The sequence below is a fragment of the Chiloscyllium plagiosum genome, unplaced genomic scaffold (assembly GCF_037043375.1).
Source record: "Chiloscyllium plagiosum isolate Xiang-an unplaced genomic scaffold, Cpla_swu_hap1 HiC_scaffold_27, whole genome shotgun sequence".
NCBI classification, from domain to species: domain Eukaryota; kingdom Metazoa; phylum Chordata; class Chondrichthyes; order Orectolobiformes; family Hemiscylliidae; genus Chiloscyllium; species Chiloscyllium plagiosum.
In genome coordinates, this window is record NW_028270165.1 from 50,667,733 (window position 1) to 50,693,358 (window position 25,626).

The 25,626-nt window shown below is 47.3% G+C and overlaps 1 protein-coding gene across 1 annotated transcript in view; it reads left to right on the forward strand.

The window, feature by feature from the left end:
* The window catches only part of LOC148144006 (uncharacterized), a 128,865-nt gene that overhangs the window by 38,417 nt on the left and 64,822 nt on the right, over positions 1-25,626 (forward strand). Inside the window, exon 3 of the mRNA XM_087975720.1 lies at positions 21,838-21,919. Coding sequence (XP_087831846.1) covers positions 21,838-21,919 — 82 coding nt within the window. The remainder of the gene's footprint in view (positions 1-21,837; positions 21,920-25,626) is intronic.

The window sequence follows — 25,626 nt, forward strand, 5'->3', positions numbered from 1 at the left end:
TGTCACACAGGAGAAAACGGCTTCGACCTATCAACTGGAGTGGCTCCCAATGCGCAACTCCGCTCACCTCAACTGAATAACTGTAAACAAATTACTCAGTGATTCAAAGGAATACTCGGTTTTGAATCTGCATTGTGTCATGTACCTTCGAGAATGATGTCAAAACACCTTCATTGCTGTGATGGAGTATCCTGTTGGGCAGAATATATCCGTTGTCAAATTTCCTACGTTCTGTTGGCCCAACTCCGATTTCACTCAGAATCACGAAATGTGGGACAGCGCAGACTGAGGCCATGCAGTGCACCTTAGCTCTGCTGGCTCAACACAATATGTAAATAAGTGTCTCATTCTGTCGACTTCTCCCTGTAAATCTGCACATTGTTACATTGAACATGCCCACCGAATTCCCTTTTGTGTCCATTGAATCTACCTCTTTGTCACTGTCAGATAGCGACTTACTGACCCCACTCCCTGTGCGAAAACGGTCTTCCTAATGTCAGTTTTACTTATTTTCCTGATGACTTTAAATCTCTGCCAAATCATTCTCGATCCTTTCAGGCTTAGGAGCATTTTCACTGCATTATTTCCTCTGTCTAAAACCCTCATGACGTGGAAAACTTCAATCAGACAAGCTTTCAGCCCTCTGTTCTCCAAAGAGAGCTGCCCCAAACTTTCCAATCTCCCTTCATTGCTGACATTCCTCAGGACGGTACCATTCACGTTAACCTGTTCAGCGCTTCCTTAAGTGTCATCCTCAGAATTGAGCGTAATACAGGTGGAGGATTCATTCAGACTCGGATTGCGCGGGCGAAAAATCTGCAATACTTGTTCTCACTTTGAACAAGTGTTTCCCTTCGCCGTGTTCACTGCAATGGCAGCTCTGCGCCGTCCCTAATTCAGGCAGTCCGATCTTATTTAACGAAGCGGCTTTTTGAGAAAATTCATCGGGTATTTTTGCTCAGGTCAATTTAAGGAATGATGGTTCTCCTGGGATTGAAACCCAAGAATTCTCACACGACTGCATATGCTCGAAGACCCAAAAGCTAGAATCATATCCCAGACTAACGAGCCACCAGCCATGGGTGCAGCCACCTCCGGAAGCAGCTGAGACCTGCTCAGTACGAAATACATTGTGCATTGCTCCCAGAATTGCAAGTAGGGAAGAGTTTCAAGAACATCTGCTTCTCAATCTGTGTCGCTGCTTCCAGGACGCTGCTGTTTGTCCTGTCCCCAGTGACCGGGCTCTCTCCACTGGTGGATAATTGAACCATTTCGTTTCTACTTGCAAGCTGTGCTGGTGGAAGGCAGAGCCCATTCACTCTTCTGCTCTCTCACACTATTACGTGAGGCAGGAGAAGTCAGTTACAGACATGCGTAGGAAATGGGCAACTTTGAATTTCTTCCAAAGGTCCTGTTAATGGAGAGATAGAAAGATGCTGTGCTGTCGGGACAGAGAGAAATGGACACCGGAGACTCTTCCCTCAGGTAAATTGATATCAGTGCATTTTTGTGCAGCCTGCTTGGTGCTCAGAATTTGTCTTAACACAACAATCCTGCAGGAAGTCTTTTCTTACACCGTTGGTTTCTTTACTGCGGGAAATGGACTAAAACAGCAAGTCATATGTTTCAATTTCACCGGTTCATTGCCGTCTGAGAGAAGAGGTTTCACATGAGACACACCGACAGAGACCAGGACAAGACAACTCAGAGCTCCACAAGGGTGCCAGCGCAATTGTGTGAATTTCACTTGTGTATCGATGTGATATATTGAGCTCAGATACCCGAAGTTTTAGGAAACAAATGACATGGCAAGGAAAAGAACAGAGCGCCGTTATACGGGAAAGCTACTAAAGACATTAAGTGAGTCGGAGAAAATGGTTTCGCTTCTGGGTTATGATCCCAGCATGCACCCGTTGTGCCATTCTCCTGCATTGCACGGTAGCTTTTCCAGAGAAGTATTCAGCTTTCCATATGGCGTGTGACTTGCCTGTTCGAGAATGACATCAAAAGATCTTCACTGCTGTAGTGTCATGTGCTGTTGTGCAGACATGTCGCCGATGTGCAAATATAAACTCAGAGAGCAATGTACACTAGAGACTCTGAGCCAGCTGAAACTTGCTCAGTGTGAAATACATTCCACATTGCTCCAAGAATTGCAAGCAGCAAATTGTTTCCAGAACATCTGCTTGTCATTCTGACCACGGGGCGCTGATATTTGTCTCATCCCCAGGAACTGGTCTATCTCCACTGGCGGATAATTAAACCAATTTGTTTCTACTTGTCCGCTTTTCTGGAGGGAGGGAAGAGTCCATTCGCTCTTCTGCTCTTTAACTCCCAATCCCTTGGGGTGAGAGGTATCACTTACACTTTGTGGGCGGCACGGTGGCACAGTGGTTAGCACTGCTGCCTCACAGCGCTAGAGACCCGAGTTAAATTCCCGCCTCAGGCGACTGACTGTGTGGAGTTTGCAGGTTCTCCCCGTATCTGCGTGGGTTTCCTCCGGGTGCTCCGGTTTCCTCCCACATTCCAAAGATGTGCAGGTCGGGTGAATTGGTCATGCTAAATTCCCCGTAGTGTTAGGTAAGGGGTAAATGTAGGGGTATGGGTGAGCTGGGCTTCGGCATATGTGTGAACTTGTTGGGCCGAAGGGCCTGTTTCCACACTGTAAGTAATCTAATGAGTGGGAAGTGAGTAACTTTGATTGTGAATTTCCTCCAAACGTCTGTTATCAGAGAGATAGAAAGATGCTGTGCTGGTGGGGCAGAGAGAAATGGACACCGAAGACTCTTCCCTCAAGTAGATTCATATGAGTACATTGTTGTGCAGCCTGCTTGGTGTTCAGAATTCGTCTTCACGCAGCAATCTTACAGAAAATCTCTCTCAAAGTGGGCATCGCTTTCATCGCTGCGACCGTGCAGCAGTTAACATCTGAGCCGAAGTGCCCCAGATGAAGAGAATCCGAGTGAAACCTTCACTCACTGAGAGTCAGCCCCACGGCAATGAGCTGCGGGACTGCAGGCAGTCCAACACGGAAGGGACGGTTAAATGAACCATTGTCGCTCCCTCAGCCTCTCTGTCCCATAGACAGGCAGCAGGACGGCATAAACACGTACCATCGTTCTCCCGCCGACAGAGGCGGTCCAGCCCATCGTGTCCACGACGACTCTCTGCCACGTGTCTCTCTCTGAGGTTATTCACAATCAGTGATATCTGTCCGAATACTAAGGGACTGTGTCTGAGTGGTGATACAGTTTCTGACATGCTGATCCTCTTGTCATTCACGTCCAAACCGGCGAGGCGAATTACGGCAGGGAAGGCACGAAATCACAAGGTATGCGTCTCAGCTCACTGGCATCTCAGAGAAGTGGGTTTGCGATTCAGTTCATAGGAAACCGACGAAGAACAGGAGAAGACCACTCAGACCTCCAAATGCACGTTACTTGAACGGTATGAGTTTCGCGACAGTATCGGTATGATACGGGGCATTCAGACACGCAGGACGTCTCAATGCTGAACAGAGAGCCATCACAAAGAAAAGTCGCTCAAGGAGACACTGAACAATAGCAGAGGATGGTTTATATCCATCGACCTCTGGGTTATGGGCCCAGCACGCTCCCGCTGCGCCACTCTGCTCTTATGCCCGCCCATTTCCACAGGTCCCTTCAGCCTTTCGTCTGGCGCGTGGCATGCACGTTCGAGACTGATGTCAAAGATCTCCACTGCTGTCGTCTTATATGGTGTTGCGCAGACGTATGGAGGCTGTGTAAATACAAACTTTTTCTAACTTCCCAAATTCTGTTGGTCGAACTGTGATTTCACTCTGAATAGACGCCATGCGGCCCGCCTTCGCTCTGCTGGGTCGACACAGTAAGTGAACGTGGGTCTCTATTCGTATCATTCTCTTGCCTTCTCCATGTGATTCTGCACATTGTTACTTTAAACATGACCACCGGATTCCCGTTTGCGTCAAATTAATCTGCCTCTTTGTCAGTGTCAGTTAGGGATTTACTGATCCCAACCACTCCTTGTACGAAAGCGTTCTTCCTAATGTCACTTTTGGTTCTTTTCCTCATGACTTTAAAACTCTGCCGAATCGTTGCCGATCCTTTCAGGCGTGGGAGCATTTTGACTACATTACTTTCTCTGTCTAGACTTCGCAAGCTTCAATGGGGCCAGATTTCAAACTTCTGTTCTCCGAAGAGAGCTGTCCCAAATTTCCAATCGACCCTCATCGCTGACAGCCCTCAAACACCGCACCACTCACGTCAACCTATTCAACGGTATCGCCAATCATTTCACTTCGCTGCTTTCTGTCCCATTGGTTCGCCAGGGATCCCAAACTCGTTTAACGAAGGTGCTTTTTTGAGAAAATTAAACAGGCACGTTTGCACAAGTCATGAAACGCGGGCTCGTCCGGGATTTGAACCCGGGATCTCTCGCACGTCCACGTCGTTGAAGACCCAAAGCGAGAATCACACCCCTAGACCAACGAGCCACAACGTCAGAACGCTTGCGCCCCCGCTCTACCTCTTGAACCGGCTGAGTCTGATCAGAGTGAAGTATAGTTGACATTGAACAGGCAGGGGCTGTTTTCTCTGGAACGTCGGAGGCTGAAGGGTGACTTTATGGAAGTTTACAAAATTATGAGGGGCATGGATAGGATAAATAGGCAAAGTCCTTTCCCTGGGGTCGGGGAGTCAAGAACGAGAGGGCATAGATTGAGGGTGAGAGGGGAAAGATATAAGAGAGACCTAAGGGGCAACATTTTCACGCAGAGGGTGGTGCGTGTATGGAATGAGCTGCCAGAGAAAGTGGCGGAGGCTGCTACAATTGCAAAATTTAAGAGGCGTTTGGATAGATATATGAATAGGAAGGGTTTGGAGGTGTATGGGCTGGGTGCTGGCAGGTGGGACTAGATTGGGGTGGGATATCTGATCGACATGGACGGGTTGGACTGAAGGGTCTGTTTCCATGCTGTACATCTCTATGACTCTATGAACAGCTGCTTCTCATTCTGTCTCTGCTGCCGGTTGCCCGTCCCCAGGAACCGGGCCCTCTCTACTGGCAGAAAATTAAACTGTTTTCTTTCTAAACTTTTCTCTGACACCGGAGTGACCAGTGACAAGCATTGCCCTCCTCAACATAGGGTACAGAGAACAGGAGAAGACCCCGCAGACCTCCACGAGTGTGTCATCTCAACTGTGCACATTGGGCCTGTGCATCAATGTGAAATATTTACGTCGAAGTTTTTTGGGAAGCAGATGAGAAGGCGAGGTGCACAACAGTGCGCCGTTATACGGGAAAGCTGCTAAAGCCGACATTGAGTGAATTGGAAAGAGCTGGCGGGAAAGAGAGCAATGTACACTGGAGACTCTGAGCCAGCTGAAACCTGCTCAGTGTGAAGTACATTCCACATTGCTCCAAGAATTGTCAGCAGCAGAGTTTTCAGAACATCTGCTTGTCTTTCTGTCCCCGGGATGCGGTTTCTGACATGCGGACCGTCTTGTCATTCACGTCCGAAACGGCGATTTGAACCCGGGATCTCTCTCAGATGACAAGCAACATGAGTTTGACTGGGACAACACTACTATTCTCGGACAAGCCAAAACAGAGAACAGCCAGGGAATTCCTAGAGGCGTGGCACTCATGCACATATTCTATCAACAAGCACATCGACCTGGACCCAATATACCGGCCACTGCAGCGGACAGCTGGAACTGACAACCGGAAGTGGCACGGCAGCACAGTGGCAAAGTGGTTCGCACTGCTGCCTCACAGCGCCAGAGACCCGGGTTCAATTCCTGCCTCAGGTAACTGACTGTGTGGAGTTTGCACATTCTCCCCGTGTTTGCGTGGGTTTCCTCCGGGTGCTCCGGTTTCCTCCCACAGTCCAAAGATGTGTAGGTGAGGTGAATTGGCCATGCTAAAAAAAAAATGCCCGTAGTGTTAGGTGCAGCGGTAAATGTAGGGGAATGGGTCTGGGCGGGTCGGTGTGGACTTGTTGGGCCCAAAGGGCATGTTTCCACACTGTAAGTAATCTAATCTAATACAGATCACAAAAAATGCCGGAGAAACAGCACAGAAGCGCTTCACAGGAGCCTCCCAAGCACTGAGGATGTCACCTAGACAGGGGACGAAACGTCTGCAACACAAATTCCCAGCTCGGCGAGCAGAATCACAACAAAATTTTTGCTTGCGGGAACTGAGTGACACAAACAGGATGCTCTCAAATTTCGGCAGGAATAACACTTCCGTTCAAGATTTGCGGAAAGCTTTGTAACTCGGCTGCTGATTGTCGCAGCTCGCCGAGCTGGGAAGTTGATTTGCAGGCGTTACATCCTCTGTCTAGTTGACATCTTCAGTGCGTTGGACCCACCTGTGAAGCGCTGCTGTACTGTGTCTTCTGGAATGTATTTGGTTCTGTTTCTGCTGCTTTTGTTTGACCGTTCTGATTGTTCGCTGCAGTGATAGGCATATGTCAATGTGTTTATTGGTGGAGTCCGTGGATGAGTGCCGTGTTTGTTGAATTTCTCTGGCTGACCTCTGTTTAGATGTACTATGACCGTTGTGCTGTCCCAGTCGATTTTATCGTCCTTGTCATCTGTGTTTGTGTGGGTACCAGAGATAGTGTTTAATGGGTAGATGTTGTTCATGGTTACAGATTGCTAGTTGTCTGCCTGTTTGTCCTGTACTGTCGACTTTTCGTGCAGCCTTTGCATGGAAGCTTGTAAACTATATTTGTTTTCCACATGATGTGGTTGAGTCTTTTGTTCTGGTGAGTTGTTGTCTGAGCGTGGCTGTCAGTTTATGGGCTGTCATGAATCCGAGTGGTCGGAGATGTCAGGCTGTAAGTTCTGTGAGGTTTATTATATAAGGTAAAGTGGTCAGTGTGTTGGGTCGTGGCAGATCCTTGTCTCGTTGTTTGTCTGCTCGGCCCTTGTGGATGAAGTTGCGGGGATATCCGTTCCTGGTGAAGCCTCTGTAGACGTGTTCTTCTTCCTTTCACAGGTCGGCAGTGCTGCAGTGTGTAGTCACCCTTTGGAACAGCGTCCTAATGCAGCTTCTCTTGTCTGTGTTTTGATGGTTGTAGTTCAGGGTCTGGTCTGGGGGTGTGGCTTTTCTGTACACTTTTGTAGCACATCCCCCGTTCTGTGTCCTTTCTCCCATAGACCGTTAGCTTCCAGTTTCCTGTCACTTCAACTTCCCACTGTGTTCCCATGACACCATTTCAGTCTCTGATTTGCTGCAGTGCTCCCACAAGGCACAGCGCGAGCTGGAAGAGCGGAACCTCATTTTCTCCTGAGAGACCGTGCTACCTTCAGGACACAACGCCGAGTTCAATCATTTTAGAACCTGTCCACCTTCTTCCACTGTCTTTACCCGCCCACTCATTCCATCAGTTCCGAAGACGGATCGTTGGGCTCAAAACATCATCTCTCCTTTCTCTCCACAGATGGACTAGACCTGCTGGTTTTGTTAATTTGAAAATGAACAAAATGAGCAGGGAGACAGAATGAGAAGCACTGTTCTGGAAACTCTTTTGCTGCTTGCAATTCTGAGAACAATGGCGAATGTATTTCACACTGAGCAAGTCTCAGCTGGTTCAGGAGGTGCTGGAGCCAGTGGCTCGTTGGTCTAGGGGTATGATTCTCGCATTGGGTCTTCTAACGGGCAGACTTGCGAGAGATCCCGGCTTTCTTGACTTGTGCAAAAATGCCCGATTAAACTTCTCAAAAGGCACCTTCGTTAAACGAGGCTGGGCTCCCTGGAGTACGAATGGGGCAGGTAGCGGGGAAGTGAAATGATTGGAGATAGCGTTGAACAGGTTGACGTGAGTGGTCCCGTGTTTGAGGAAGGTCAGCGATGAAGGTAGTTTGGAAAATTGGGACAGCTCTCCTCGGAGAACAGAAGTTTGAAATCCGGCGTGGCAAGTTTTCCAAGTCATGAGGGGACTAGAGATTGGAAACAATGTCGTGAAAGTGTTTCCACGCCTGAAAGGATCGAGAACGATTCGGCAGCGTTTTAAATTCATGAGGAAAAGAAGTAAAAGTAACATTCGGAAGAACGTTTTCGTACAAGGAATGGTTAGGGTCAGTAAATCCCTGTCTGACAGTGATAAAGTGGCAGATTCAATGGACACAAAATTGAATTCGGTGGTCATGTTCGACGAACAGAATGTTTATATTAACACAGCCTCCACACCTCTGCGCAGCAGTGTATTACATAACAGCAGTGGAGATCTTTGATATGAGTCTGGAACGTGCATGCCAGATGACTGTCGAAAAGCTGAAGGGTTCTGAGAAAACGCACGGCATACTAAACACAGAGTGACGCAACGAAAGCGTGCGGGCCCCACAACCCAGAGGCCCATAGCTCGAGAACATCCTCTATTGCTATTGCTCAAACTCTCCTTGAGCAGCTTTCCTTTGTCGTGAGTCTCTGTTCTATATCTTTCCTTTGCATCTGCTCCCCAAAACTTCGAGTGTCTGAGTGACATGTATCGTACTGACCGACTCCCCAAATTCATGCAGGCGAAGTGACTCGCTTCTGGAGGTCTGAGTGGTCTTCTCCTATTCTCCGTCGAGTTCCTCTGAAGTGAATTGTAAAACCACTTTTCTGAGATGTCAATGAGCTGATAAAGTTGAAACACATGCCTTACGTTTTTGTCCATTCCCTGCAGTAATTCGCCATGCCGGTTCGGACGCGAATGATAAAACGGTCGGCATGTCAGAAACCGCATTACGACTCAGACACATTCCCCCACGATTAGGAAAGATCACCAATTGTGAATAACTTCAGAGAGAGGCAAGTGACAGAGAATCGCCGTGGACTGGATGGGCTGAACGGCTTCTGTCTGCGCGAGAATGATGCTACGTGTTTATGCCGTCCCACTGCCTGTCTCTGGGACAGAGAGGCTGAGGGAGCAAAACTGGTTCATTTTTAACCGTCCCTTCCGTGTTGGACTGCCTGCAGTCCCTCAGCTCAGGGCCATGGGGATGACTCTCAGTGAGTGAAGGTTTCACTCGGATTCTCTTCATCTGGGACACTTTGGGGCTCAGATGTTAACTGCTGTGCTGTCGCAGCAAAGAAAGCGATGCCCACTTTGCAATAAACTTTCCGTAAGATTGCTGCGTGAAGACGATTTCTGAACACCAAGAAGGCTGCACAACAATGTAAATTTACCTGGGCGAAGAGTCCTCGGTGTCCATTTCTTTCTGTCCTGCCAAAACAGCATCTTTCTATCTCCACGATAACAGACCCTTGGAGAATGTTCACAATCAAAGTTGTTCATGTTCCCCGCATTAATGTAACTGACACCTCAGACCCCAAGGGTTTCAGAGAGAGAGAGAGAGAGAGAGCAGAAGAGCGAATGGACTCTACCCGCCCCCGACCCTACACCTCGTCCCACCCCCAGAACAACGGACAAGTAGAAATAAAATGGTTTAATTATCCAACAGTGGAGGTAGTCCAGTTCCTGGGGATGAGACAAATATCAGCGCCCCGGGGACAGAATGACAAGCACATGTTATGGAAACGCTTTGCTGCTTGCAATTCTTGGAGCAACGTGGTATGTACTTCACACTGAGCAAGTTTCAGCTGGCTCAGAGTCTCCGATGTACATTGCTGTGTTTGCCGCCAGCTCAGAGAGAGAACAATAGGAAGGACGTAGGAGTGAATAACGATCCGCGTGAGAGGGTGAATGACTGTTAATGGAGACTGTTAGCGGCTAACAATACGTAGTGTGTCATAGCAGACGAGGTGATAACAAGGAGTCGTTTGTGTGGTAGGGGTCAAGGACATGGGGGAGTTCAGGCCCTAAAGTTATGGAACTCGAAGTTGAAGACCGGAGGGCTGTATGGTCTCCAAGTGGAAAATGAGGTGTTCTTTCATCTGGAGCTAGAACACTGCTGCAAGCCTGAGACAGAGATGTTGGCCAGGGAACAGGGTGATGTGTTAAAGTGGCAGGCAACCGCAAGGTCAGGGCCTTTATTTCTGCGGGCAGAACCGGGATGTTCTGCGAAGCAGTCACCTAGTTTATGCTTCATGCTACATTGGGGAAACGACACTGTGAGCAGCGAATGCAGTGGACTAGGTTGTGGCAAAAGTGCTGCTTCACCTGGCAGGTATGTTTGAGCCCTTGGATATTCAGGAGGGAGCAGGTAAATGGGCAGGTGTTACACATTCGGCGGTTGCAGGGGAAAGTGCCTTGGCACTATGGGAGGTGGGTGTGGGGTGTTGCGAGTGAAGGAAGAGTGGAACCTATTGTTCTCTCTCTGAGCTGGCGGCAAACACAGCAATGTACATCGGTGACTCTGAGCCAGCTGAAACTTGCTCAGTGTGAAGTACATTCCACATTGCTGCAAGAATTGCAATCAGCAAAGCGTTTCCAGAACATCTGCTTGTCATTCTGCCCCCGGGGCAGAATGCCCACTTTGTCTGATCCCCCGGAACTGGACTATCTCCACTGGTGGATAATGAAACCATTTTATTTCTACTTCCACGTTGTTCTGGGGGATGGGATGGGGTGTAGGGCGGGGGGCGGGGAGATTCCATTCGCTCTTCTGTTCTCTCACTCTCTCTCTCTCTCTGAAACCCTTGGGGTGAGAGGTGTCAGTTACATTAATGCGGGGAACATGAACAACTTTGATTGTGAACTTTCTCCAAGGGTCTATTATCGGAGAGATAGAATGATGCTTTACTGGCAGGACAAAAAGAAATGGACACCGAGAACTCTTCGCCCAGGTAAATTCACATTGCTGTGCAGCCTTCTTGGTGTTCAGAAATCGTCTTCACGCAGCGATCTTACGGAAAGTCTGTTGCAAAGTGGGCATCGCTTTCTTTGCTGCGACCGCGCAGCAGTTAACATCTGAGCCCCAAAGTGTCCCAGATGAAGAGAATCCGAGTGAAACCTTCACTCACTGAGAGTCATCCCCACGGCTCTGAGCTGAGGGACTGCAGGCAGTCCAACACGGAAGGGACGGTTAAAAATGAACCAGTTTTGCTCCCTCAGCCTCTCTGTCCCAGAGACAGGCAGTGGGACAGCATAAACACGTACCATCATTCTCGCGCAGACAGAAGCCCATCGAGTCCACGGCGACTGTCTGTCACTTGTCTCTCTCTCTGAGGTTATTCACAATCGGTGGTATACGTCCTAATTGTAGGGGACTATGTCTGAGTCGTGATGCGGTTTCTAACGTGCTTGTCATTCTCGTCTGAACCAGGGTGGCGAATTACTGCAAGGAATGGACAAAACCGCAAGGCATGTGTTTCAACTTTACCAGCTGATTGGCATCACAGAGAACTGGGTTTGCGATTCAGTTCAGAGGAAACAGACGAAGTACAGACTACCACTGAGACCTCTAAAATCTTGCCACATGAGTTGAGTGGATTTGGCGAGTGCATCGATATGCTACATTTGGACACTCGGTAAGTAGACGCAAAGGCAGGCAGCTTGCAGAAGAGAGCACCGATCTTAAGGAAAGCAGCTCGAGGTGACATTGGACAACAAGCAGACGACGGTTTCGATCCATCGGTTATGGGCCCAGCACGCTCCCGCTGCCCCACTCTGCTGCCACGCCCTGCGGCCCTTCCACAGAACACTTCAGGTTTTCGTCTGGCACGCGGCAGGCACGTTCGAGCCTTATGTCAAAGACCTCCACTGCTGTCGTGTAATATGCTGTTTCGCGGACGTATGGAGGCTGTGTAAATATAAACTTATTTCTAAATTCCCACATTCTGTTGGTCGAACTGTGATTTCACACTGAATCACAACATGTGTCACAGCGCAGACGGAGGCCATGCGGCCCACCTTCGCTCTGCTGGTTCTACACTTAAGTAAACGTGTGTCTCTATTCGTTTCATTCTCTCGCCTTCTCAGCGTAAATCTGCACATCTGAACGTGACCACCGAATTCCCTTTTGTGTCCATTGAATCTTCCTCTTTGTCAATGACAGACAGGGACTTACTGACCCTAACCACTCCCTGTAGGAAAACGTTCTTCCTAATGTCACTTTTACTTCTTTTCATTGTGACTTTAAAATTCTGCCGAATTTTTGAGGTAGAGGTAAACAGCCAAAGATAATCACCGTCACTGCTTCCCTTCCATCAACTCAACTTTGTGAAGCAGTATCTTTCACTGGCAAAAAAACACTTTTGTCCTCAGGTGCCTGCTTCATTTCGACCACGACTTCACGCCCCTCACTGTTCTAGTCTCATTTCCAAACACTTGGCTCATATCCTCAAAAGCAGCTCTGCTGGTATCTCTTGTTCCACCCTGACAGGCAGTGGGTTGCAGATTCCCGACAAGTCCCAATGTGATTGAAATATTTCAACCCCTCCACTGGTTTGCATCTTTAAAAATGCCGTGGAGCAATCTCCCTTTCCTTTTGAAGACAGTTCTCAACTGTAGTCGGCAGGGTTCACACCTGCGTGGGGAAACCGCAATGGATTTCAAGTCCATCGCATTCACCACTCGGCCCACCAATACAGAACCACACTGACAGCTTCATTTCCCAGGTCTCTCTGCCTGTGGAGCTGAGAAAGAGTGAATAATTGCAGAGTTTGTTTGAATCCAATCATTTCACAGGTTTCGAAAGGGTTAAATATCTGCATATGGCGAGTCTGAAAGATGAAATGGACGTTCAGTTAAAAAGAAATACAGAAATTGCAGGAGCAACTCAGCAGGTCAAGCAGCATCTGTAGAAAGAGAATCAGAGACAACATTTCAGAACTTTTTTTTTTCCTCATTCAGGTACAGCCAAACCTACTGAGTTGCTCCAGCAGTTTCGCTTTCTGTCTCGGACTGTCAGCATCCGCATTCCTTTACGTTAGAAATTCAATCAATTCAGAAACACCTTTGTGCTTCCTCAGTGGAAAAGATTTCCGTTTGGGAAACATTTTCCTGACACCATTAAAACGCGCAACTTTGCGGTCAAGAAAGCGGTTGGAGCGTGAACAACAAACACGCCGTCTCTGGGTGGTCTCGAACCATGAACCGTCCGTTTACGAGCCGAACGCGCTGACCAATTGCGCCACATAGACAGGTCCGAACATCGCGAGCACAGTCTCGTTGAGGAAACTACTATTCAATTCATAATTCAACCTGCCCCGCCCAGAATTACCATTGTCTTCGATCAGTTCAAACACAGCGAATACTGCAGAAAGCCAACGGGTCGAGCTGCATCTGTGGGAAGGTAAACAGAGCCGACGTTTTGAGTGTGTTACGGTTTTTGTTCAGAACTCAGTGTTTTGCCTCTTCCCGAAGTTGGTCCAGGTCTGTGTCTCAATTGGCAAACACATGGCAAGTGCAGTGCCGCAATGTGAAGTTATCGTCTTGGCTGTTTTAAAAAAAAAGCAGTGCATTGTTTAAATGGTGATATATTGGAATGTGGAGAAAGTGAGGACTAGAGGTGAAAGTCGAAAAATGTGGCACTGGAAAAGCAGAACAGGTCAGGTAGCATCTGAGGAGCAGGACAGTGAACGTTTCGGACACAAGCCCTTCATCAGGAATGATGTATTGATGTACAAAGGGGTCTCAGAGACCCCCACACCAGTCAATGCCAGTTGTCGGGCAGATGCAGCAGGCAATGAGCGAGGCAAGTGGTATATTACGAAGAGGAATTCAGTTCAGAAGTGGGGTCATTAAACATATTCAAGGCTAAATTCATCTGAGTTTTGAACAGTACAGGTCGGTCACAGAGTATGACAGCACTGAACAGACCCTTCATCCAACTCGTCCATGCTGAGTATGTTCTCAAACTAAACTCGTCCCACCTACCAGTGTTTGGCCCATAAACCTTCGAACCTTTCATATTCATGTACTTATCCAAATGTCTTTTAAACGTTGTAACTGTACGTGTATAAAATCATGAGGGGTATGGATAGGATAAATAGACAAAGTCTTTTCCCAGGGGTGGGGGAGTCCAGAACGAGAGGGCATGGGTTTAGCATAAGAGGGGAAAGATACAAAAGAGATCTAAGGGGCAACGTTTTCACGCAGAGGATTGTACGTTTATTGAATGAACTGCCAGAGGAAGTGGTGAAGTCTAGTACGATTGCAACATTTAAAAGGCATTTGGTTAGGTATATGAATAGGAAGGGTTTGGAGGGATATGGGGCCGTGTGCTGTCAGGTGGGACGAGATTGGGTTGGGATAGTTGGTCGGCATGGACAAGTTGGACCAAACAGTCTGTTTCTGTGCTGTACATCTCTGTGACTCTATGACTTCTTCTGGACGTTCATTCTGCACTCAGACCACTCTCTTAAAAACGATCCTTGTTCTGTCTTTATAAAATCTTTCTCTACTCACCTCAAAATATTTGCTCCCTGATCCTGAAACCCCCAGCTGAGGGAAAGGACACCTGTTGTTCACCTCATCCGTATCCCTCATGATTTTATAATCCTCTTAATGCAGTGTGTAGTGGCTCATTGAAATAATGTCCTGATGCAGCTTCGTTTGTGGGTGTTGGGATGATTGCTTCTGTGGTTAAGCACTTGGTTTGCGTGTGTTGTTTTTCTGTAGACGCTAGTGTGACGTTCCCTATTGATTGTTCGCTCTACTGTGACATCTAAGAATGGCACTTTGTTGTTGTTCACCTCCTCTTCAAACCAGGAGCCCCCCTCAGGCCATAGTCTCACTACTTGGAACACCAATATACAGACTAGTCAAAGGCCTCCACTGAAGACTAAAACACCAAGTCGAAGATTCACGCCACTCCATTTATTCCCTCCAAGAATTCCTGAACACCAAAGACACTAAGTTAGAAGAGGATGGAATAATGATGTCCTTTGACATAACAGCCCTGTTCACATCCATTAACATCAACGTGGCCAAAGAAAACTGGAGACACTACTCGAAGAACCAAAGACACAAATACAGCACCAACTTCATCAGCAAAGATAGCACTATCCACCTCGTGGAACTGTGCCTTACCACCCACTTCATATTCAGTAACAAGCCTCAAACAAATCAACGAAACACCCATGAAACCACCAGTATCAGGATTCCTAGCAGAAGCAATAATGCAGAGTCTCAAACCAACAGCCCTTCCAACGATCCTACCCAAACTTTGTGTCCGCCACAGTGATGACACTTCTGTCATCAAAAAATGAAGTAAATTAGAGGAAACCTACAACACCATCAACAATATCCTTACTGGCATAAAATTCACAAAAGAGGAGAACAACAACAAAGTGCCATTTCGAGATGTCACAGTAGAGCGAACAGTCAATGGTAAATTCAAAACAGCGTCTACAGGAAAACAACACACACGAACCAAGTACTTAGCTACAGAAGCAATGATCCCTGCACATACAAACAAGCGTGAATCAGGACACTATTTCAACTAGGCAATACACACTGCAGTAGCCAGTAACGACGAAGACCAATAAGGAACTGTACAGAGCATTTAAGGAGAATGGGTAGGCAAAAGATCCACTGAGAAATACTACCCTGACCGGGAATCGAACCCGGCCCGCAAGGGTGAATGCGCCGAATCCTAACCACTAGACCACCAGGGAGACCGCAGTGCTCCCTCACAGCTCTAATGTAAATTGCTTCCCTGCCCGGAAATCGAACCTGGGCCACGATTGTGAGAAGGCTTCCACCAATGTCATTGCTTGTATCCATTGCTCCCGATGCGGTCTCCTCTACATTGGGGAGACTGGAGACTCCTCGCAGAGTCAAGTCACAGCGCTTGAGGGAACATCTCGCCTCAGGCGACTGACTGTGTGGAGTTTGCACGTTCTCCCCGTGTCTGCGTGGGTTTCCTCCGGGTGCTCCGGTTTCCTCCCACAGTCCAAAAGATGTGCAAGGTCAGGTGAATTCGCCATGCTAAATTGCCCGTAGTGTTAGGTAAGGGGTAAATGTAGGGGTATGGGTGGGTTTCGCTTCGGCGGGTCGGTGTGGACTTGTTGGGCCGAGGGGCCTGTTTCCACACTGTAATGTAATCTAATGTAATCTAATCTAATCTAATCTCCAGGACACCCGCACCAATCAACCCCATCACCCTCTCAACTCCCTCTCCCACTCTGCCGAGGACATGCAGGTCCTGGGCCTCCTCCATCGCCGCTCACTCCCCACCCGATGCCTGAAGGAAGAACGCCCCATCTTTCACCTCGGATAAATTCAACCCCAGGACATCAATGTGGACTTCACCAGTTCTCTCATTTCCCCTCCCCCCACCTTACCTCAGTTCCAACCTTCCAGCTCAGCGCTGTCCTCATGACCTGTCCTCCCTGCCAATCTCCCTTCTCACCAGTTCTCTCATTTCCCCTCCCCCCACCTTACCTCAGTTCCAACCTTCCAGCTCAGCGCTGTCCTCATGACCTGTCCTCCCTGCCAATCTCCCTTCTCAACTGTCCGCTCCACCCTCCTCTCTGACCTGTCACCTCCATCCCCACCCCCATTCACCTATTGTACTCTTTGCTACCTTCGGCCCAGCCCCCCCCCCTCCCCCCCCCCCAATTTATCTCGTCATCCCTGGAAGCGTCCTGCCTCTATTCCTGAGGAAGGGCTTTTGCCCGAAACGTCGGTTTTCCTGCTCCTCGGAAGCTGTCTGACCTGCTGTGCTTTTCCAGCACCACTCTGATCAAACCTTTGGTTTCCAGCATCTGCAGTCCTCACTTTTGCCTACCCAATAAACCCAGTGTGACGATTTCACATCAACAAACTGACACTAGCAGACACAACGTCTGCAGAAACCCTAGCCACATTACTTTACATTAAAGACATCTGTGAAATGATGTCCAGACAACTCAACTCTCTCAGCATTAAACAACAGATAGTGAACCTTAAATACAAACAACCCGCGAACGAATGTTATTTACAAAATACCATACAAGGAAATTTATACATGAACTCTGCCGCACAGTTCTCTGTGGCAAGAAATGCTGGGATGAGATAAGGAAGATTTTTTTCAGCCAAAACGAATCGGCACTAACTGGACAGCCATTTAAAATCAACGCTGTCAGGCCACGATGGAAGATTGGAAGGGACAATTAGTTTTCTTATTTCCTGAAGATTTACAAAGCTGAGACTGGGTTTTGGTGTTTGTTCCCTTTCCACTCCCAGAAGCCGCAGTGGTTGGGGCGGTGAGTTGGAGAAAGTGAAATGTGCCCGTGAGCAGCGTGTGGGGCTCTTTCAGCTTCCCCTCCTCTGACAGCGCTGTGACGTGACTCTGATGTTCTCAGGGACACTTACTGACGCGAGACAGTGAAAAGATTCTCATTCCCGCAGATCGGGAATTCAAACCGTATGCCGGCTTCAGGACAATGAGAAAGATTAATTGGGGTGTGTGAAGAAGCTGTGAGCTGCATTTCAAAGAGGTAGGTGGAGTCAGATGCGTCATCCATTGCGCCCCTGGCACTGTGCGGACCTGACGCCGCCATGCTGCAGAGTTCTGACGTTATACGGACATGGGCAGCAATGGGAACATTCACAAGGTGAACAGCCAAAGATAATCACCGTCACTGCTTCCCTTCCATTGTACCAAATTTGTGAAGCAGTATCTTTCACTGGCAAATAAAACACCTTTGTCCTCAGGTGCCTGCCTCATTTCGACCACGACTTCACGCCCCTCACTGTTCTCGTCTCATTTCCAAACACTTGGCTCATATCCTCAAAAGCAGCTCTGTGGGTATCTGCTTGTCCCACCCTGACAGGCAGTGGGTTGCAGATTCCCGACCAGTCCCAATGTGATTGAAATATTTCAACCCCTCCACTGATTTGCATCTTTAAAAAAACCGTGGAGCAATCTCCCTTTCTTTTTGACGACTGTTCTCAACTGTAGTCGGCAGGGTTCACACCTGCGTGGGGAAACCGCAATGGATTTCATATCCATCGCATTCACCACTCGGCCCACCAATACAGAACCACACTGACAGCTTCATTTCCCAGGTCTCTCTGCCTGTGGAGTTGAGAAAGAGTGAATCATTGCAGAGTTTGTTTGAATCCAATCACTTCACAGGTTTCGAAAGGGTTAAATATCTGCAAATGGCGATTCTGGGTGTTTCATCCCGAAAGATGAAATGGGCGTTCAGTTAAAAACAAAACCAGAAATTGCAGGAGCAACTCAGCAGGTCAGGCAGCATCTGGAGAAAGAGAATCAGAGACAACATTTCAGAACTTTTTTTTCCTCATCCAGGTACTGAGTTGCTCCAGCAGTTTCGCTTTCTGTCTCGGACTGTAAGCATCCGCAGTCCTTTACGTTAGAAAATCTATCAATTCAGAAACCCCTTTGTGCTTCCTCAGTGGAAAAGATTTCCGTTTGGGAAACATTTTCCAGACACCATTAAAAACGCGCATCTTTGCAGCCAAGAAAGCGGTTTGAGCGTGAACAACAAACGCGCCGTCTCGGGGTGGTCTCCAACCAACAACCTTCCAGTTAACAGCCGAACGCGCTGACCAGTTGCGCCACAGAGACAGGCCCGGCCCTTCCTGCACAGTCTCCTTGAGGAAGTTACTATTCAATTCATAATTCAACCTGCCCCGCACAGAAGTGCCATTGTCAAAGCACTGATAACATGGTAGTCTGGTGTCAGCTCGATTTCAGGTCCTGATTTCTCTGTCCTCTGGTCCCCCTGTTCCCACAGAGTAAAATGTTGTCTGTTCTCAGCTCTATTCGATTTCTGCTGAATCTTTGACCCCCTTTTACACCTTCTGGAGCAATAAAATATTCTGAGCCTCCAGGAAATGACACCTTATTTTTTCCCCCTCCTGATTTTAAAAATCTCTATAAAGTTATCTGTCAACTTGCTAGGCTTCGTTGGAAAAATGTCCCAGCTTCTTCTTAACTCAAACCCTCCATTCCCAGCAGCACGCTGGTAAAGTAGGGAATAGGGATTTGTATCAAATCACATAAATGTACTGTCTGAAAAAATCTGGCTGTGTTCTTGCCTGAGATATTGAGAGTCCCTGGTGTAAGTAATTACGAATGCAATTATTTTGGTCACAGAATTGAACAATCATTTTGCAACAAAGGGGTCTACTCTGATAAGGAGATAGCGGTCATTTCTAGGGTAAGTGAACAGTTTGTAGATCAGGGAGATGAAGTTCCAGACACTTGGGAAAGGCAAGAAATGACTGTGATAAATAAGACAAAGAACTGTGGATGCTGGAAAACTGAAACAAAAACTGACAACACTGGAAAAACTCAGCAGGACTGGAAGCATATGTGGAGAAAAAGCAGAGTTAAGGTTTCCAGTCCAACAACTCCTCTTCAGGATTCTGAAATAGTGTGTGAGAACCTCTTAAGACTACTGCTCCGCTTTAAGACAATAATACACAGGAGCAGGATGAGGCCATTTGGCCCATCGAGTCTACTCCACCAGTCGATCATGGCTGATATATTTCTCCATCCCATTCTGCTGCCTTCTCCTCATAACCCTTGACCCCTTACTAATCAAGAACCTATCTCTGTCTTAAATGCCCTCAATGACTTGGCATCCTCAACCCTTCTCCTAGTGGAAACATCATCTCCACATCCACACTATCCGGTCATAGAGTGGCACAGCGCTGCCTGACCCACTGTGATCTTCAGCATTTGTTGTTTTCAGGAAGGATTCCAGCATCTACAACAACGCGCTTCTAAATTTTGTACCCTGTTGGTTAGCTCTCCCTGGATCCCGTGAGATTTAACCTGACTCAACAATCCACTGTGTGGTACAATTAACAAAGTTCCCAGGCCCCACCTCCTTTTGCACACGTAAGTAGCACAATCAGTGGTGAGCACTGCTGCCTTACCGCACCAAGCACCAGCGTTCGATTCCAGCCTTGGGGCGACTGTCTGTGTGGAGTTTGCACATTCTCCCTGCCGTGTCTGCGTGGGTTTCCTCCGGCTGCTCTGGTTTCCTCCCAAAGTCTAACGATGTGCGGTTTCGGGAGAAGTGACCATACTAAATGGGCCCAGAGTGTGCAGTAAGTGTAGTGTAGTGTAGTGTAATGGGATAGGGGAAATTGTATGCATGGGTTACACTTTGGATGGTCTGCGTGGACTTGTTTGGCTGAATGGCGTGTTTCCACATTGTAGGAATTCTACGTGGCATTCCCCCAACTCCAGAGTCTCAGCACTCTTGGCTTTTCCCATGGACAGTGTTGGGGAGGGAAACAATGTTTTACACGGGAGGGAGGTTCAGCGAGTGTGAAGATAAAAGTACACGCAGTGCATTACTTGAGCTGTTTTCCCCGGTATACCAGAGGCTGAGGGGTGACCTTACAGACGTTTATAGAGTCATGCGAGGTATGCATAGGTTAAATAGACAAAGTCATTTCCCGGGGATGGGAGAAGTCCAGAACAGGAGGGTAGTATGTTTGGCGTGAGAGAGGCAAGTGTAAGGCATGATCTGCCGGAGGAAGTAGTGGATGTAGGTCCAATTATAGCATTTAAAAGGCGTCTGGATGGATATATGAATAGGAAGAGTTCAGAGGGATATGGGCCAAGTGCTGGTAAATGAGACGAGATTAATTTAGGCTATCTGGTCGGCACGGATGAGTTGGACTGTAGGACCTGTTTTTGTGCTGTGTATCTCACTGACTCTGGCTTGCCCGTAATGTTTGCCATACCTGTATGTTCAGTTTCTGTCTGGTGTCGGTGCCAATGCCTTGATATCTCATTTCCTCCACCTCCCCAGATGTTAACCATTCCGTGTCTGGTTGTTTCTCAAGAAGCTGCATTGAAGGTTCATCCTGAATTGGTACTTTTTTTGCTTCCCAAAATCAGACTTACTCATTCCTACATATCGTGAAAGATACTAACTTTCAGGTGGATGTATCCAAAATTCAGAGGTGTCTGTCTTGATGTTTTCACTTTTCGGTCTCTGTAAGATCCTGAATCAGTATCATGGGGAGAATTAGTTTGAGCGGAGTGAGAATAGAGGGGTGAGAGGGGGTGGGATGGTGCTTTCAATTTTGTGGAAAAAGAAAAGAATGTTCTGCGTAAAGTAGAATTGCTTGTTTGGAATTTCTAACCTGGACTGACAGTGATGATTTTTGTAATCTCTTTTCACAGATTATTTGAAGATCTGAAGACGGAAGTTTCAATATCAATAGCTGAAGGGCTTTGCCTGAAATATTGACTCGACTGCTCCTCGGATGCTGCCTGATCTGTTGTGATTTTCCAGCATTGCACTTTGACTCTGACTCTCCAGCATTTGCTGTCCTCAATTTCACGTCAATGTCTGACAGTCACTGAATCCATCGGGACTATAACAATTTTCGACCATGATTCTGTGAGACGGAACCAAGCGTTTTAGTTCCTGTTTCAGTACGTTTTCAGCATCAGTGAGACTGGAAGAGAGACCCTACTGTTGCAGCACTTTGGTTGTGGAGCCAGTAAATGTTATACAGACTGGGAAGAGGAATTCACGGCAGAGAGGTACTGTACACGCGTTTGTGTGCAGGTGAAGCTTCGGTCATGGAGAAACCTAAGGAATCCCGTCCCGTGGAGAAACCGTGGAAGTGTGGCGACTGTGGGAAAGGCTTCCGTTTCCCATCTGACCTGGAGCCTCATGGGCGCAGTCACACCGGGGAGAGAGTGTTCTCCTGCTCTGAGTGCTTAAAGGGCTTCAGCAATTCCTCCCGCCTGCTGAGCCATCAGCGGGTCCATATTAGGGAGAGACCCTTCAGCTGCCCTGAGTGCGGGAAGACCTTCAGCATTTCCTCTGTCCTGCAGAGGTACCAGCGGGTCACACAAGCGAGAGGCCATTCTCCTGCCCCGAATGCGGGAAGGCCTTCAGCTATTCCTCCGTCCTGCTGACCCACCGCCGGGTCCACATATTGGAGAAGCCCTTCAGCTGCTCCAAGTGCGGGAAGGCCTTCAACGATACCTCTGCCCTGCTGAGACACCAGCGGGTCCACACCGGGGAGAGCCCGTTCTCCTGCCTCAAGTGCGGGAAGGGCTTTAACATGGCATCCCACCTTCGGGTCCATACCGGGGAGAGGCCCTTCCCCTGCCCAGAGTGCGGGCAGGCCTTCAGCAATTCCTCCCACCTGCTGAGGCACAGGCGGGGACCATACCGGGGAGAGGCCGTTCACCTGCCCCGAGTGCAGGCGGAGGTTCTCATCATTCTGCACCTTACAGAAGCACCAGCGGGCACACCAGTGCTCCCAACAATCTGATTCTGCTGGTGAAACTGCGGTGGGTCACTGCCAGGACTGAACCCCTGCCCATTCTGACAGTGCTTGTAGCGGGAGAGTCGGTCGGATTTTTTTGTTTTATGCCGTCGTGCTCCCCACCCCCACAACTTTGCTTCCAGTGGGCACTGCTGCTCGTTGAGACCAGGAGCTGTTCTCTCTAGTGTTTTCTGTCCAGTTAAAGAATTATTGGCTCTGTCTGGGAACGAGCCCCAGTCTGTAAGAAATAGCTGAATACTTCAGGGTGTCCATTCACATTCAGCAGTGACTTTGAAATTAAATTTACGGTTATGTGCCTGTGAACAACTCATCATCGAAGGATTGCCCAACGGCTTGGCAATCCATTGTTGGGAATTGATTGCTTCAATTGATAATTTAAAAAATTCTCTTCCTTAATTTACCCCTTAATTTTGTGTCTATGGGATGGTGGAGGACTTGATCTTAAGGCTTAAATCATCACTATTAACTGGATTATTTTGTTTAACTTTGCCCTCGTAAATTTGCGGTATTCATAATTGTTTGTTCTTGTTTAAATTATAATTCTGGTGTGCAAGATGTGTTCATCAAGTGTGGTCCTCTTGATGAAACTGCTGTGGGTCACTCCCAGGACTGAGCCCCTGTGCATTCTGACAGTGTGTGTGCAGTGGGAGAGTCAGTGGGCTTTTTTGTTTTATGCCCTTGCCCCGCCCTGTCCCGCCGCCAACTTTGCTTCCATTGGGCGTTGCTGCTTGTTGAGCCCAGAGCTGTTCTCTCTAGATTCTACTGTCCATTTAAAGAATTGTTGGCACTTTCTGGGAATGAGTCCCAGCCTGTAAGAAATAGCTGAATACTTTGGGGTGTCTATTCACATTCAGCAGTGACTTTTAAATTGGATTTACAGTTACGTGTCTGTGAAACACTCATAGTCCAAGTATTGCACAAAGGCTTGGCAATACATTGTTGGAAACTGTTTGTTTGAATTGGTAAGTTTTTTTTAAAAAATTCTTTCTTAATTTGCCGCTGAAATTTCTATTTCTGAGATGATGGGGGACTTGATCAAAGGGTTTAATTCATTGCTATTAATTAGATTATCTACTTAACTTTGGCCTAGAAAAGTTACCGTATTTATAATTGTTGGTTTTTGTTTAAATTATAATGTTGATATGCAAGATCTGCTCTTCATCAAGTCTGGTTAGGAACAGTTGAGAAATTGAGGGACATTGCATGTTTTAATTTCACTGTGTTGTGAATCTGGTGAGAGTGACATTCATTTGTATTTGGTTGCTTACCCTTAGTTGTAATGTCTTTCACCCCAACTATTCAGTCTCGGAGTGAGTTCCACAGTCTCACCACACTCTGAGGTTTTTCATGAAATCTTTAGTACAGAATTGGAAGGGAAAGTGTTGACGAGGGCAGAATATAGGGTCTTAAATGCAAAAGCCAGGAAGTCATTCGACAAAGTAAAACCATGACAATGTAGGGACAAAGTAGGAACTTTGACAGCAATGAAGAGGTCACACGTCAGATTTCAAGATAATGGTCGTGACAAAAAGAAAAAGTACTCTGCTGATATTGGATATTGTAATTAAGCAAGTTTCGAGATGCTGCAGTTGGTTGAATATGATGACGTAAGCGATGAAATAACCAAAACCACGAATGTAATTTGATGCCGGTAACCATAAAGCAAGAGTATACTGTTGCTTGATATAGGTCAATTGCGTGCAAGTAGGCCATTCAGCCCATCGAGTCAACATTGACTGACCGTCCCACCCAAAACCAGTTCGTTACTCTATCTCTGTAACACTGCATCTCCCATGGTCAATCTACAGTCACCTGCACATCCTTTGGACTGTGGTAGGAGGCCAGAGCACCAGAGGAAACCAACGCAGACACAAGGGGAGAATGTGCAAACTCCTCACAAAGGGTGGGTTCAAACTCAGATCACTGATGCCGTGAGGCAGCAGTGCTACCCACCGTGCCAACACCACATGCTGCTTTCTAAAGAAGTGAATTTCAAAGACTTGGGAACACTTGAGAGAAAAACAAAACTCTCCTATCTTAAATGAGAGGCTCGTCTCTGGCTAGAAATGAGTGGACATTACATTTACATTCAGTCCTCTCCAGATGTTATACAGCTTCATCAGATCATCTGTTTCTTCTAAACGCAAATTGATACAAGCCCAGCCTGACATCTCCTTGTCCCCGATTATAAGTTGAGTAAATCAGCGACCCTCGACCTCACTGGCATGACACAGGATGCCCTCAATCCAAGTTGACCTTAATCGTCTAACCTCTTGACGCCCACGCCACCATGTGGTCAGCCGCAACTCAGCCCTGAATGAGAGCAGAGGAACTGAATAGACAGCAGTGAGGTGGACATTGCATTCCCAGAGAATATTGTTCAAGTGAGAAAGTTGTTCAGCTCACATTCAGATCATTGCAGGGATCATATCTCCTCTCATTTAAATATCTTAGATCCCAATAACGGTCTAGTTTTGTTGTACATTGTGTGTGTTTTACCTGATTTTCTGTTGCTGTCATTCCCTTTGGGTGTGTGAATTCAGTACCAGATAATAGGCTCAGTTCTGAATTATCCTTGAGGATTGGTGTAGAACGTACTAAGTGTCAGTCATAATGGAAGAAACTCTACTGTTTATTTAACCCTTTGCTGTCATTGTCCAGGGACTGAATGAATGGGGAAGTGTAGAGGGAGTTTTACTCTGTATCTAACCCAATGCTCTCTCTGTCTTGACAGTGTTTGTTGGGGACAGTGTTGAGGTAGCTTCACTTTCAATTTAAGAGTAGAGGAAGCTTTATTCTGATTGTAATCCCATGCTGTCCTTTTCCTGGGAGTGTGAGATGGCATCTGTAATTGAAGTGAATGCAGACTTGCTGTGGGAGTGGAGGGTACTTCTACCTGAGCACACCCATCTTTGAGATTGCTGTGCTAATCAAGACAATCTCAGACACCTTCATTCACTTTTCCAACCAAACACAGGGTGGTTAAGGATGGTATAAATGCAAGCATTGCCAGCGATGCCCACACACCATGCATGAATAAATACTTTTTGTTTAAAAGTTACATTCACGTTCCAAACCCTCTAATGTATGATTACTTACATGGAAAATTCCTGTCAGTTTGGAATATCATTTTAAAACATAGGAATGTGTCAACCATGTAGAAATATAACAAGAACAACAAATGGAGAAGTTAACAGGTAATGAGCAGGACCAGAATGCTGAGTCAGTATGACCTCCATGGCTGAGAGAGTTCTCCCAGATGTTGAAGTTACACCAGTGCCTTTTACTCTTGCAGCTTGCCAAAAGTTTGTCCCCGATGTAAGATCATTCAATGACCCGAAGAACTAACTGTTTTTATCTCCATAGCTGCTGCCAGACTTGCTGAGTAATTCCAGCCCTTCTGCTTTATTCTTTTATCGGATTTAAGCTTCCCTAAGTCAGTGTAATGAAGAACTGCAATGCTGGAGATCTGAAACACAAAAATGCACCAATTGCTG